Below are 14,801 nucleotides of genomic sequence, written 5' to 3' on the forward strand. Positions count from 1 at the left end.
GGTTGTCCTTGTTTCAGTTCAGTAAACGCGCCGGTATTGGTAAAGTGGGGCCTTGTGGACTACTACAATTAGCTTCGCTCACGGTGTCATTGGATCTGAGAAAAGAAAAGCGTAGATCAAAGGACTGCGAGCTCTTACAGAACATTGTAGTCAATTTCACCGGCTTCCCGCGTCTCCGATAAACTGTCTCTAGAGGTACGCACAAGTCATGATATCATAAGTAGATAGCATACTAAATCTTTTTCTTACGTGACTTCCGAATATGTGATAAGACAAGTCCTTGATTACGATATAACAAAATCTCTGATAACCCTGATAATACTTAATTAAATTAAGTATTATTATAACCCCACACGCAGTGTTACAATTCAAGCATGCAGTGCTTGCTTATTTGTCCAATGTTGGCTATAGTTCCTCTTGGCATCATGCTGTTACATTTTTGTCTCATTCAATACGTTTCTTGCTCTGCAGAATCAGATTACAGATAAAATGAGTAAGATCTACCAGTTTATGAACTGCCGCATTTTGCGTGACAGCACCATTGTCAGGGAGGACTTATGGGTGCGAGGAGGGAAGATTCTCAACCCTAGAGATGTCTTTTGGATGGAGAAATCAAAAGCAGATGAACAAATTGACTGTTGCGGATTAATTATAGCTCCAGGATTCATTGATGTTCAAATTAATGGTAAAAAGATACCATACATATTTAGCAACCCAATATTCTGTAAATGCTTGTGCCTCTACATACCTCCAACAAAATTATAAGATGTTAAATGAAGGATGTTTCCGTTCGTTATCGTAGTGTCAGTAACATATGGAGCTGACAGGTACATAACTGACAGTAGAGTATGTAAGGTGGCTGCTAAGCATACTTATAAACACACTGACAATAAAAATGTAAAGGAAATCTTTATGTTTTGTTCACATTTTTGGGCAGCAGTGAAGGCAGTGTTGTATATAGATTATACAGTAATTTGTTTCCCTCTACCAACAGGTGGTTTTGGAGTTGACTTCTCATCTCCATCCGATAATGTAGCAGAAGGTGTAGAAAAAGTGGCAAAGAATCTTCTACAACATGGTTGCACTTCGTTTTGCCCCACACTAGTCACCTCAGAGGAGAGGATGTATAAAATGGTAACCCATTTTTGTCAATACCTGCAACATGCCAATAAAGTTTTAAAATGTTTTGAAAATATAGAGTACTGTGTGACGCAATTTTTATATGCTCATATCTTCCAATTTACACATCAGCAAATTTCTTCCAGTTATTTCTACTTTGGGATTACCCTTCTGGAACATCATCTTGTTAGATCATAAAATGCTCACAGTTTGAAGTTTATTTATTTCTTTTTCTTTTCCTATGAGGGGGAAAATCTGTCTGTTGAATTCTGAAAATATTTGGCCTTTTCCTTTTCAGCTTGTATCTAAAATAAAAAGAAGACCTGGTGGTATCCATGGTGCTGAAGTTCTTGGTAAAAAAGAAATCACTTAAGATAAGGGCATCATCAAAGTACTTTATAACATTTTGACTTTTTTTCAGGAACCCATTTAGAAGGTCCTTTTATCAATCCTGAGAAGAAAGGAGCTCACAAGGAGCACTTGATCAGAAGCTTAGAGAACTGGACATATCAGGACTTTGAGTCATTCTATGGTACCCTGGAGGATTGCAGTCTTACAACAATTGCCCCAGAGCTTGCTGGAAACATGAGCATAATTGAAGAGCTTGTAAAGAGGAACATTGTCGTCTCTATTGGTATACATGAGCCCAGAGATTTGAATTAAGTGGCAAGACTCATAGGCTTTTCTAAGACATGTTGTTTATTTTTCAGGTCATTCAACTGCCAATTTGGCAATGGCTGAGCAGGCAGCAAGAAAAGGAGCAACTTTTATTACTCATCTCTTCAATGCTATGTTACCGGTAACTATAATGATTTTCAATGTTCACTACATACTGAAGATGTTTATAGACAATATTCCTTTCACAGTGCCATTTTAAAAGTTAACAAATTTGAAGGCAAGGTAACCAGTGATGCACACTAGTAACATAATGACATAGGCGCGTTCACCCTTATAGTATGTTCAAGTGTGAATGGTTCGACATTTTGACTTAAGCCCTACATAATGACATGAATATAACGCCATAAGAGAAAAAAAACATGTTTTAAAGGAGTGTGTGCGTTCTTTGTTGTTATGCCATTATGTCACCAGTGTGCACTAGGCATTATGTTGTTATGTTCATGTCGTTATTTTGGGCTTATTTCAAAATGTCGAACCATTCACACTTGAACATATGCCTCCCTTGGGATTGCTTGCTCGATTCTTTTTTCTAGCGATGTATTTTTTCCTTTTAAGGTGATAGTTAATGCCTGGTGCACACTAGTGACATAACGACATGACAACATTGGCGCTCTTTGGAGTTTTTGATGCTCCAATTCAGCAAGGCTCCTGTATTGCAATAATCATGATTTGATTCTACAGTATCTTTGTGTACATAATTGGCACTAAAATTTGAGATATCTTTTTCTTATTGATATATTTAGTTTCATCACCGTGACCCTGGTATTGTTGGTCTTCTTACGAGTGATCATATCCCAAAGCCAATCTTCTATGGCTTGATAGCTGATGGGATTCATACACATCCAACAGCCACTAGGATAGCTCATAGGTCACACCCAAAAGGTAAATTTATATTAATTTGTTAACTCTCCAATAAATAACTGTTTTTAGCAATAGTCTAGCAATTGAAAGGTAGCATTGTAATTTTCCTGGGACTAATCAGAACCATAGCTAGGTGGGGAGGGGGCAAACTACATGTGTGAAAAGTCGGAAAACCTTCTTCACGGGGATCCATATAGTGTTGTAAAGATTCGAAATACAGTTAGTCATACGCTTGCACTAGACAAATTTATAGGAGCGTAAATGTGTGAAAGAGTTTTATTATTTCTATGGCTACTCCTTAAATTGCACTTTAGTGTGTATGCACGGTGCTTGGTGAAGTTACACATTAGTTTCGAATAGCGAAGCGAAGGCTTGCAAATCAAAAGTCATTTACGAGGCAAACAACACCTACAGTATTGTTAGGTGTAATCGTGTGACACTTATTAGGAGGGCAGTGATCCTTGCAATGCTGAGGCCTTCAAATCAAAAGTTAGAGATAATAAAATGTGTCAGTTTTTAAACACACAGTGAAACAAACACTGATCAGCATTTAAAGAAATGGTTAATCCTAAATGATTTCTTAAATTCGACTCATATTTGAAAGTCACACAAATACTAGAATACTGAGGAAACGTTTTGTTGCTAACGTAACTACTGTATTTCTATTTCTGAAGTCTTTCTATGTAGCTTGGTTCACAATTTAGAAACGTCTGCTTACACATTTTAGCTGGGATTGAAGTTCAAATCATTCAGTTAGTAGAGTTTGCTGTCTTGCGCATGCAGTCCAACTGGACATCAAACAGACTTTTCTTGATATGCTATTTATACTGTAATCCAAATCACTTGTCATGTACACTCAGCTCTTATGTGGTACTTTACTGAGTATTTCGTCCTCGGTTTTATGAATATAACGTTACCATGGTCAACGCAGCTGGCCGCAGCAGGACCCTGGTTTAGCGGCAACCGCATCCAAGATTTTTTGGAAAATGTTGCAATAATTTTCGTCATCACTGTATAGTCATTCCTTATGTTTGCATAGGGAGGGGGGGCATGCACTATTTTCCTTCACATTCACGCTGTACTGAGAGGGGGCGGCTTACCCTTCCCCTGCCAGCCTTGCCAACGTGCTAGCTACTGTATGGCTGTTTTAACCATGTGTTCAGCCAATTCAATTGTTATTATTTCTTTATGTCTAATTCTTTTCCTTGAAATTATTATTTTCCCTTTGTAGGCCTTGTTCTAATAACAGATGCCATCATAGCCCTTGGTTTGCCCCCTGGTGTTCATAATCTTGGCCCCATGAAGGTGGAGATTGACCACGAGAAAGCAGTGCTGGCTGGCACTAACACACTGGCTGGAAGGTGAAAATGTAGATAGTATTGAAGTGCTGCTCTAGGGGTGAAACAGGGGGCTCAGGGGGGCTCACCATTTTCTCTTAGGTAGAATCCGGAGGGGGGGGGGGGGTATTCCAATATCAAACGGACAGGGATCATTGTCAGGATTTTTTAAAACAACCCTAAAAGATACTAAAGTGGGCGTGGTTTGGTTATATTTTAACCCTAAAAGATACTAAATTGGGCGTGGTTAGGCATGAATTTACCCCCTAAAAGATACCTCAAACAAATAATAATTTTTTTTATTAAAAACGTTAATTTAAAACTGACTCTTATGGAAGATTGTCACGTTTTAACGCTCTTTCATGAGCTACAAGTTAGATGAGCCATGGCTATAATAGCACCCTAAAAAATACAGAGGTAAAAAAAATCTGGGCATTCTCATTTTCACCCCTTAAAAAGATACGAGTATGATCCCCGTCCGATGGATATACTGTAGGGATCACCCCCCCTCCCCGGGGTAGAATGTCCTAGCTGGCAGTGGGGGTTCTTCACAACACCCCCTTGCTATGGGCCTGTTCTCCTATTGGACTTTCAAGTCCTGCTATTGTGATCTTCCTTAGGACTATAATTTAATAGATATCTGTGATAGTGTCCAGTTTGTAGAAGTACAGTACAACACCTAGCTCAAAATGGCCTTTTCCCAGTGAACAGCGAACTATCAGTATTGCAGACATTCAGAATTGTATTGTAGTGTTCATAAATCCAATCCTTTCAGCATTTGATGACCCGAGTAGCTCTACCCTTAGTGTATTTTTAGCTACAGTTTTGTATTTGTATTCCTAAAAGAAGGGGGAAAGGATGTGTACTATAGAAGCTTCCAGTGCTCCAGTCTGTATACGTGTAACTTTCCGATTTATATCATTCCTATTTGTTTTTCTCTAGTGTGGCTTCATTGGACTTTTGTGTCCAACGCTTCATGGAAATGTCAGGTATTGAACTATTTCTTGTTGAATGTTTTAAAAGGATTGCTTTAAATTAAGAAAGGACTGATTCTTGGGGATAACGGTAGACATCACTTTTTGAACTCACTCTCCCTTACCTTTCCTTCTCCCTATAGGCTGTAGTATGGTGGAAGCCATCGAAGGTGCTACACTTCACCCGGCACAACTTCTCAACATTCAGCACCGCAAGGGAACTCTCGACTTCGGCTCCGACGCTGACCTTATATTCTTGGACGATCAGCTCAATGTGCAAGCAACCCTGATCGGTGGTCACCCTGTGTGGATTCGTAAACGAAAGGGCCTGATAGCAAGAATTTTACAAAATAAGTTTAATCTTACTAACGAAGTATTTGGCTCTTAGAAATGACGAATTGTGGATTATATATATATAAATATACAGTATGAACTCTTTCACCAAGTGATCTTAATTGATTTATTTTTAGCAAAGGTTTATTTTTACAAATGCCTCTGTTTAGTAACTGGAATTCATTGTTTTTCATTTGTGAAAGTGAAGCGTTTGCTTTTACTCAGGAGCTTATGAAATTGCACTTCAATCAACTGTTTTTGCACTTATTGTTGATGCACAATAAACAGATATCTATATTGTTCCTTTGACCTTGGTTTACTGATTTGCGTTAAGTAGCTCTCGACATCTTGAACAATTTGGAGTTAATGACAATTAGGACCATTTCATTAAAGATATTGATAATTGGCAACTTATTGTCTCAGGGGATACAAGACAGATGTTAAAAGAAATCCCTATTTATCGAAAAGAAAAGAAATCCCGTTTCATTTAAAAGAAAGTATTTTAAGTTATTAAAGCAACTTATGCCTTCAAAAGAAGTAAGCGGTTATATTACATTTATTTTCCTTTGAGAATGTTGTTCGTGACTCAGACTGTTCTTTGAACGTGACAGTTGTCCTCTTACTTTTTAGCACTTGAAAAAGGTATGTATTTTGAAGAGAGTGGTTACACATATCTCTCATTATGACTCTTGATGCGGTAGAACAACCTCTCTTCTCGCACAAAAGGGAGTACTTCACATAACACTTCATCAAAATTAAAGCTCTTCTGCTTTCTTCTTCAGTCAGAAGACGTTCTACCTTTCATCATCCTCCGAGGTACAGTACCCTGGCAAAGATATGTCCACTGAGGAAGAGGGTGTCTGAAGGAAACATAGTCTGCACATGAAAACAGGCAAGTTAGTCGACAGCGTAAAGCTAATAATTCCCAGCCCAAGTGCGTTGTGTAGAAATTGGATTCAATATGTTTACTTCCACCACTACGCAAGTAAGCACACAAGTATTTCTCGATTCTCACTAGAACGGAAGCGTTAAACAATGCAAGGTTTTCTTGCGCTTTTACCTTAGCTAGAGTCCCACTTATGACCGCGTTTGCGGCCATCAAATATTTTTATGTTTTAAATACTCCCCTCCCCTCCCCCCCCCCCCCCCCCCCCACACACACACACTGAGGTACTTTTGCCTTCTATATCCACATGAAATTGTGGCTGCGTTGGTGTCCATTAAAAAAATCACAGAGCAAAACATTTTTTTAAATTATTCGAGGACGTTCTTTTTTCGATTATTTTTTTTTAATCTTGTCTCTATTCTAGAAGAAAGATACTCAAGAGAAGTTAGGCCGTGATGAAACCTGTTTAAAGTTAATGCGCAATCGGACAAAGAAGGGAAAGGGAGCGAAATTTAGCGGGTAAGTGCTGTTTTATTTGTTATATAGTTATATGATTTATGTTATGGCAATCCCGTGAATTAGAAAAATAAAATTGTATTAGCGCCGTATAATTTTTATGTTTACGTAGGACAGGTTGTAAAGAGTGGTGATACTAATCGCTTGTAGTTATAAATGAGATTATAGCAAGATCTTCTTTAATATTTTAAGGAAGTCTGGGTTTGCCGCGATTTCCTGACAGGCTTTACAGATTTAACAAATGGAAATATTATGCATAAAAAAAGTTCATTCAAACTATTTACAGCAATGTTTGTGGAATTAAGACTATAATGTCTAGTAGAGTATCTTGTCTAGCTTCTTGTTTGTGCAAGGGCAATAATATTGTGCGTCTCTAAACTAATATACACCTATTCCAAAATAATACAAAACAATACAGTGCAAATGGCGAATGCCAATTGTCGAATGGCAGTTCTAAGATTGAAAAATGCCATGGAACACGTCAAATTTCTACTGAATGAAGGAAAATGTGGATTATTTCTGCGATTATATTACTTATAACCTTTTTATTCTTTCAAATAGTTATACCCGCAAGCAGAGATAGGTCTTATAACTGCCATTTGCCAATTGCCATTCGCCATTTGCCCTGACACGTTTATTGAAATGGGTGTATAAGCGCTTTTTTGTCGAAAACCAGTCTTCTTGCAAAGAAATACGAGACCAATTGTCAGAATGGTGCCATGTCAATGTAATGTTTTGTAAATAACAAAATTCAGGAGCGAGAAAAAAAGTAAACTAATTTGAAAATCCAGAAATCATATTTTCGATATTTCAGATATTTCGTTCGACCCTCGGCCTACCGATCACGAGTCCCGGCCCTCAGTCTAGAGTCTCGGCCTCTGACTGTCTACTCTCGACTCTCGGACAAACCACACACTCATTTATAGGTGGCAGCGGAAGAATCAGAGTTTAGGTAGTGTCTGTGAGATATTTCAGACAGCATTTCCAGATAATTCCCTACCATTGTGTCCTTCTAAATATCCACCCATTATCTTATGAATACGCCGGTCGAAGGTTGGTGTCCTACCACCTTTTGTACGTACAGCTAACCGATCTCTGTTAGACCAAACATAATTTCTTATTCCCTTCAATTTGTCTAATGGCTCGAAATGTTTACCAACCCGAGGGTGTTGGAGATGTGATCCCAAAGCGATAGAAACGCTGACGAATCTTCCCATCGCTTATCAGTCTCGTTTTTGGGTCTACAATGCTTGGACTTAAATGACTTTGGCAAAGTTGATCATTCTTGTTATCAACTGTGATCATTGTTTTATTACCCGATCGCTCATCAAACTTATTCGACTGTCACAAGATGAGAGATGTTCCTTGAAAGGCGGTGTCGCTTTTGAACTCGCAAATCGGCGAGAATCGGCCTTCTCGAGTGTTCTTAACATTTCCCAATCATATCAAATTATTCCCTATGGGAACAGATCTGAGAAAATCCTCCTATTTGTTTGTTATCAGCTGAGATATGGGGGAAAAACGTGTGTTAAGATAGAACATCTTGAACAAATGAGTATAGGATTTGACACTTTGATAAGATCGTTATATTGAGCACAGCAAACACCATGACAACTTCGTCTCAAAAGATCAACTCTGATAGCACATCCATATAAATGCTTTCATCCTTGATTTGATTTTTATTAGAACCTCTCAGCCCAGACCGCCTTTTTTATATGACATAGCAATCATTTTACGGAAAAAATAACTAGATTGCATATCAAAGAAGCCGATGATGTATAATGTCAATGCCTAAAGCCTAGAAAAAGCCAAAAGTGACAAAAAGATGATGTGCAATGTTTTACGTGATGCACAAATCGAAATATCGTAGCCAGGCCTACATAGTGGTTTTATTATCCATTCAAGACCTAGCTTAAAGGTTGGTGTTCACATCGGCTATCCTTAAATCGTCATAGTCTAGCTCTACTTTTGCACGGTTTGGATATAAAAAGGTAAGAAAACCCTTTTGCTTCTTTTAAAAACCTGAAAATTTGTCGTTGTTTTTTTTTGTTTTTTTCTTCGCTGTTTTTCTTTTGAAGAACTACGGGCAACGTCTTCGTTAAGTTTACTGGCCTTTTCTTCAATTTATTTATTGAAATCTCTCAACCTCTTCTGAAATACTGCTACGGTTTCCTGCGCTCGAACGCAACGTTTGTTCCCAAATTTTCTTTGAGCATTGCTCTTTGTTATTTAGAGCCTAAAAAGCCGATTACTTTTGTGCCAAAAAAGCTCGTTGTCAAAAAGGAAGCCATTTCAATGTGATTGATTGAAATGCATGTTATTAGCCAAGCAGCATGCTTTTCAGACAAACATAATACGAAATGCTGAATCAGCATACGAAATGCTGAATCTTTTTCGTTAAAATGCTAAGCGGCCCCCCTAAGCTAAAAAAGCGATAACTAAACTGTATTTTTGGTTATGAAGAGGTAGTTATTTCTGAAAAACGTATATTTAAAAATTAATAAAAAGCAGACCAAATAGACAAAAATCTGTAAAATCAGATTGCCATCTAAAACCGATACTACAGATGCAGTTTATTCGTCGATTCGCAATATTTTTTTTGACAAATTTGCTTAAGTTATTAAATTTATTAAATTTACCATATTGCGATGAAAAGATAATCATAAAACCATTCAACGTCGAAAGTTGGTATGGTTCTCATTATTTACCAACTCCTATTAAACGGAATAATGATGCTATACCCCACTGAGTAAATCCCCTTAAATTATTTGTTTTTCGCATTTTCGAATCCCACTCTCGCCTATTTGTCCCCGCTTTATTGCTTAAGGAAGTGAACTTCCAAGTATCTTATTCAAAGAACCCTCTTGTATGCATGTGTTAATGACAGTTTCCTAGTTGCATCTGCCTTTTTTTTTCTCCGGAAGCACCGGCGTTTGAGCTTAGATACACAGCACTTCTATTGAGATGTAGTAGACGAAAATCGCAAGGGAAAATATTCATTCAGACTTTGCAATGTGAGTATATTGTTGACAGTGCGTTGCTTAGATCCTTTACCCTTCAACATCAAATAGATATCACTCTTTTCATTCGACTTTTATACCTGGCGACAGAATTCTGTTTCCCACTTAACCACTTTTGCAGCAGTTAAATATCTTACCGTAATCACGAAAGAGACGCGAAGTTTATTATTGTTAATAATGCAATTCTACCACAAAAGATTATTCATGTTGGGTTTATATTACTTTTCTTGTCAAAGAAATGAGCTTTGTTATTCATGATATTGCCTGATGAAATGCCGGCGCCGAAATGCCTTTGGAAAATAACCGATACAATTCCGATTCCTGATTAAAAACGTCAAATAGTAACATTTCTAATTGTTCTAGATCGGCGTTTTGAAAATATTCGCACTAGAAAGCTTTTAACAAAAGTTATACCGTCAAGTGTATTTATTGAAGTTTGTTTTGCTTTTTTTTCTGGAAGTGTTCGATAATGTACTTCTAAACCTCGAAGTGCAGACGCTATTGCTCAGTCGGGCTAAGTGGATTTGCTTGACAGTTCTTGTATTCTTATGTGGTTTCTCTATGAGTTTTGCTCCCCACCGATATTGGCCACAGCGCGCGCCATAATCTGGTCGAAAAAAACCGCGAGCAAAAAGCACATTTGTCAAAGATGAACTCTGTTTCGAAAAGATTCACTTGGAACCTCGTCTGTTTATAAAGGATACAAAAAGACAAAAGCAGATATGTGGTTATTAAATCAGCAGCAGGCCAGCTGGGTGTTTGTCTTTTTTTGAGTCACGTCTGACACTTAAAACTCCCTGGAAGTTTCATTTCTGCAGAATAGAGTAAATTAACATTTTGATCTCTTTTGTCGGTATCAGATAAGGCAAAGACAGAGAAATGAAAATAATATCCCGTAGTCTCGCATCATTTCATTTTGCAGAACTGTGAAATTTTCGGTTTGCAATTAACTTGCAGGGTTTTATTGATTTTTATTTTTTTTACTTTTTTATTAAATTTGCATCTTTCTTCCCACTCACTCGCTAGACGATTTACGTGGTTTTAATATGTTTTTCTTGAATTTTTGTAAATTTTTCTTAATCTCCATATTTGGGTTCTGCTATAAACTGCTTCAGTGAATGAACATACCAAGACTAGTTGTTTGTCAAATCATCTAAAGATATATCTCCGAGTGCTTTTTAGCGTCTATCGTCTTTTTGTTTAGGTGTTTAGTACAGTAAACATAATCTTAAATACAAAAGAGTGAAATGCATATTTAAACAGAAAGTGGTGTGAATGAATCAAGACGCTTTATTACTTTTCTTGTTGATTTTCTTCAATCCCGGTAAGTCAAAGGGGTGTTGAAATGTTTTATTTTAGGGATTTAAGTAAAAGAAAGCTATTTAAATGACAAAGATCCGTCTCCGCCTTTAATGTACCCAACTGGTTTCTAGTTTGCTGCAAAGGAAAAAACACCCAGGGACAAAGATTAACATGAAATCTCATTATGTTCATATGTGGTCTAAAAAAGGATTCTGTTTTTCTTTAATTAAAAAGGCTAAGCCCTCGCCATATTCTTCTGGATTTAATTTGTTAAACATTTTAAATCACTTAAAATATTGTATGAACTTAATAAACCCATCAATAGTGCCCACGACTTTACGGTTTCTGGAATAAATATGATGTAAGTTCTAGATTTGTGGCATTACGATGTGGCATTACGATGCCTATCCTATCTTGTGGTGGTTGGTTTGCTGTTTCCCTTTGGTAATATCAGCCAAATATAACCTACTGACATCTGGGATAAAATACTCTTCGGTGTTTCAACAGCCCATTGATGTTCCAGTGACCTTTTATTTTTCGTCTTTTCTGAAAGTAGGTTAACATGCCCTCATGCTAATTTTACTTTTGTAGATTTTCCAGTGTTTCATTAAACTTACAGTGTGTCGCTTTATTTCTTTTTTTAAGGAAGGGAAAAGATTCTCGAAAACTTACATAATAGATTTTCTTCTTGTACACTTTTTACCAATTTCCATCAAATATCAATTATCAAACAGTAATTGTTTATTGTTCTCCCAACCATCCTACTTAGCAAAAACACTTTAAACTAGCATATACGTTGATTTTAGTCCATTATTTTCTCAACAAATTTGAATTTAAGCTAAATGTTTTAATCTTTTCATTCTCACTATTTGTGATCATCCCCTCCTCGCTGGTATAGAACAATTCACAGTCAGGCAGTTACTCTTAAACCGATTTTATTTTGCATTTTTTAAGAACCTACAACAATTTTTAGGTTATTTTGATTATTTCCATTTTTCGATCTTTTATTTTCCTCTATTTTGCTATTTGTTATGTCGTGTGACATTGGGTCCGACCATTTTTCAACTTTTAATGCTCTTATAATAATTTTGTACTCAATTGCACTCTAAGGCCTTTGTGTATTCATAGTATGGGAGAAAACAATACACCAAAAACTGGAAATCGACTCTGCCAAATTTTCGTCTTTAATAAGACTTCTTCAGGGCAGACTCAAAGATGACAAGGATGACTTTGAGTCTGCCCTGAAGAAGTCTTATTAAAGACGAAAATTTGGTAGAGTCGATTTCCAGTTTTTGGTGTATTGTATTCATTGTTCTGGTACGAGATCGCGACAGTTTGGGCTTTTTGATTCTATTCATAGTATGGGAGAGGTGCATGTAATGGACCGATTGTTTAGTTTCTGTTGTGACCAACGGTCTAGCCTTTCCAAATAGAAATCCTAAATAGAAATCTAACAAAGCTTATTTATAGCCGATGGCCGTCATCTTTAATCTTGTGATTAGTCATCTTTAATCTTGTGACTAGTCACGTGACCTCACAAGAGGTCACGTGACTAGTGGTGACAAGTCTCCGAAACAGTAACAAATCACAGGTCATCTAAAACTATAAATATAACACTTCCCAGGGTCTTCGTGAGCTTATATAGTCAGCGTTATGGATGGTTATCAAGAGTTTCATTTTTCTCTTGCAGTTCTATATATATTACATGTTGTTTTTTTGCTCTACCAGTTTCTTTTTTATATATGAGTTTAGTCAAACAGCGCAATTATTTCTTCTTTTTTTCTTTCAAAAACATAATAGGAACACATTTTTCGTTATATAATGTATGGATAATGAAGTAACTTACTCGCCGACGATTTCCAACAGCTAAGTCGCCTTCTGGCTTCCGTCATTCAAAATCCTTGAAGCGGAGAGGTACATAAAATAGCCCACATTAGCCTTAGCTTGGTTTAGAAAGAGTATTTCTTTGATCCGTTTCCATTTTCTGAAACCGATTAATAGAAATCTTGGTAATTTTTCGAATAATTTTAACCGTTTTTCGAGCTTTTCGAAATGGCACTAAAATACCTCCGTGTAAGTGTCCCATTACCAAAAAGAGGTTTTTCACTTCAGAAAACCCTTTTTTATCTGTTGTAACCCCTCATAAGATCTCTGTCAACATAACAAGTAGATTGAAGTACCAAATAAAGAACTTGCTTGTCTTTGTCACGAAATTTTGTCACGAAATATGTCAGGTTGGCGTGACAAAGACCAGGGGTACTATACAAGCACTCGCCCATGAGAGAGAGCTGTTAAATTAAGATTCCTAATGAAATACCTGAAAAAAAAATAAAGGATAGGACGGGCTTAGGGCAGCCTTTATTTCTGATGGATGTAGGTAAAATCGGGATTAGTTCCCAAACCCCTCTACCTTAACTTACACTAGCTCTTAACAGCACTAAAGAAATTCTGTCAACCGCCATTTTGTCATCCTAAAATAACAAGTGAGAGAAAGAGAGATTTTGGGAAGCTTCTATATATATATATTTTTTCGTTTGCATTTCTTGAATTAAGTATAAAATATGGTTTTTAATTGGCTATTTTGATGTTTTTCACATATTTTTGTTTTCCCTGAAATTAAAATAATAGCAGTAGTGTGTCTGTCTAAGGCATTTAAGGAGAGAAACTGTCCAGAAATTCAAACTCAGTTCGAGCTCATCAGAGTCCGAGCCATCGGTGTTCCACTACTGTTTCTTCAAGTCAACCCCTCCCCCTCCCCACTTCCGTCTCACTGCCCAGCGAAACATCTGGAATAGAGCAGAAATGTAAAGCATCCTTGAAATGCCCGTAAGATGCATTATATAATCCTTGGTGAGTGAGGATTTTATCATGAAACTCAATAATCGCTTGTTAGCGATAAAGCCAAATGCATTGTGGAATATGCTTCCAAGTTTTACGTTTTTCAGATTATTTACATTGTTTTATTACTTTAAAATGCAAAGCATAAACGCATTTCACATGGAAGTGAAAGACAATTGAAAAGCACACAAGAAGTAAAAGATTATAAGGACTAGAAATATAACCATTTCGATATTTATTGTTAGAATGTGCAAGACAAATTGCATGTATAGATGGTAACCTGAAAGGCCGAATATTATTATCCCTTCAAATGTTAGCAGTGGCATTTTGATGGTTTTGGATCTGAGGTACAACTTCTTTAAAATGGAAACATTTTTTTTTAATGTAAGCGATGTATTTAGTTTACATTTCGTCACTTGTTATCGTTATTTTGTTCAGCCTTTTTTTAGTTCTCATCCTAAGATTTCCCATTGTTTTCCGCTCTACGCACGCTGGCGGTATTTTCTGATTTTCTTCAAGTTTGCCCATCCGTCCACATTCAATTATTTACAACCCTTTCAAGTGCTTCCATCTCTTATCGACATACTACACGCGTTCTGAGGTCAATCGCTAGATTCGCCGAGGGTCATTAGATTGCTTCGGATTGCTGCTGACGAAAAATGACACTAAACTCTTGCCACGGTATGAACCTAGTGTTCAGCTCTAAGAATTATTCTTACCATTGTGTTTTGTCTTCAATTTACCGGCCTTCATCTGCACAAGTGTGATCTCTATTTATCGCCAAGTGCCTTAGCTCAGCTTGATTGCCAAAGGACCGGCTGATCACTTCAGAGAGTAAACACTTTTAAGAGTAATAGCCGGGAGATTGTCGGAGTTCTTAACGCTATTTGTTTCATCTGTCTTAACATGGCCGCAAGCAAGGCATAGCCCCATGTGG

The 14,801-nt window shown here is 37.1% G+C and overlaps 2 protein-coding genes and 1 long non-coding RNA gene across 6 annotated transcripts in view; 2 read left to right on the forward strand and 1 right to left on the reverse strand.

Moving 5' to 3' along the window:
- Positions 1–52: 52 nt before the first annotated feature.
- On the forward strand, positions 53–5,611 carry LOC5510616 (N-acetylglucosamine-6-phosphate deacetylase). The gene is made up of 10 exons (XM_001630993.3): positions 53–195; positions 472–685; positions 995–1,134; positions 1,418–1,472; positions 1,541–1,753; positions 1,830–1,918; positions 2,541–2,679; positions 3,890–4,019; positions 4,938–4,984; positions 5,113–5,611. The coding sequence occupies exons 2-10, from the start codon at positions 490–492 to the stop codon at positions 5,355–5,357; spliced, it is 1,254 nt and encodes a 417-aa protein (XP_001631043.2). The 5' UTR covers positions 53–195; positions 472–489; the 3' UTR covers positions 5,358–5,611.
- Positions 5,612–5,840: 229 nt separating this feature from the next.
- Positions 5,841–14,706, reverse strand: LOC116617260. Its single transcript, XR_004295692.2, has 2 exons — positions 14,584–14,706; positions 5,841–6,178 (listed from the first exon to the last, which is right to left on the reverse strand). It is a non-coding gene; the product is annotated as an uncharacterized LOC116617260 (long non-coding RNA).
- The window catches only part of LOC5510617 (gamma-aminobutyric acid type B receptor subunit 2), a 39,790-nt gene continuing 31,604 nt past the window's right edge, over positions 6,616–14,801 (forward strand). For 2 of the 4 annotated variants that reach the window (XM_048733202.1, XM_048733209.1), the window contains exon 1: positions 6,616–6,707. The gene's annotated coding sequence lies outside the window, so the exon portion shown is untranslated. Of the gene's footprint in view, positions 6,708–8,211; positions 8,696–9,339; positions 9,719–14,801 lie in introns of those variants that run through there. The other 2 variants (XM_048733206.1, XM_048733204.1) reach the window with 2 other exon arrangements.

Source organism: Nematostella vectensis, chromosome 10, assembly GCF_932526225.1.
Source record: "Nematostella vectensis chromosome 10, jaNemVect1.1, whole genome shotgun sequence".
Taxonomy (NCBI): Eukaryota; Metazoa; Cnidaria; class Anthozoa; order Actiniaria; family Edwardsiidae; genus Nematostella; species Nematostella vectensis.

Bases quoted from the DNA above. Each gene is read 5' to 3' on its own strand.
- LOC5510616 (XM_001630993.3), top strand. From the start codon at position 490: ATGAGTAAGATCTACCAGTTTATGAACTGCCGCATTTTGCGTGACAGC. The intron at 1,135-1,417 runs GTAACCCATTTT...TTTCCTTTTCAG, and splicing joins AGGAGAGGATGTATAAAATG to CTTGTATCTAAAATAAAAAG. The intron at 2,680-3,889 runs GTAAATTTATAT...TTCCCTTTGTAG, and splicing joins TCATAGGTCACACCCAAAAG to GCCTTGTTCTAATAACAGAT.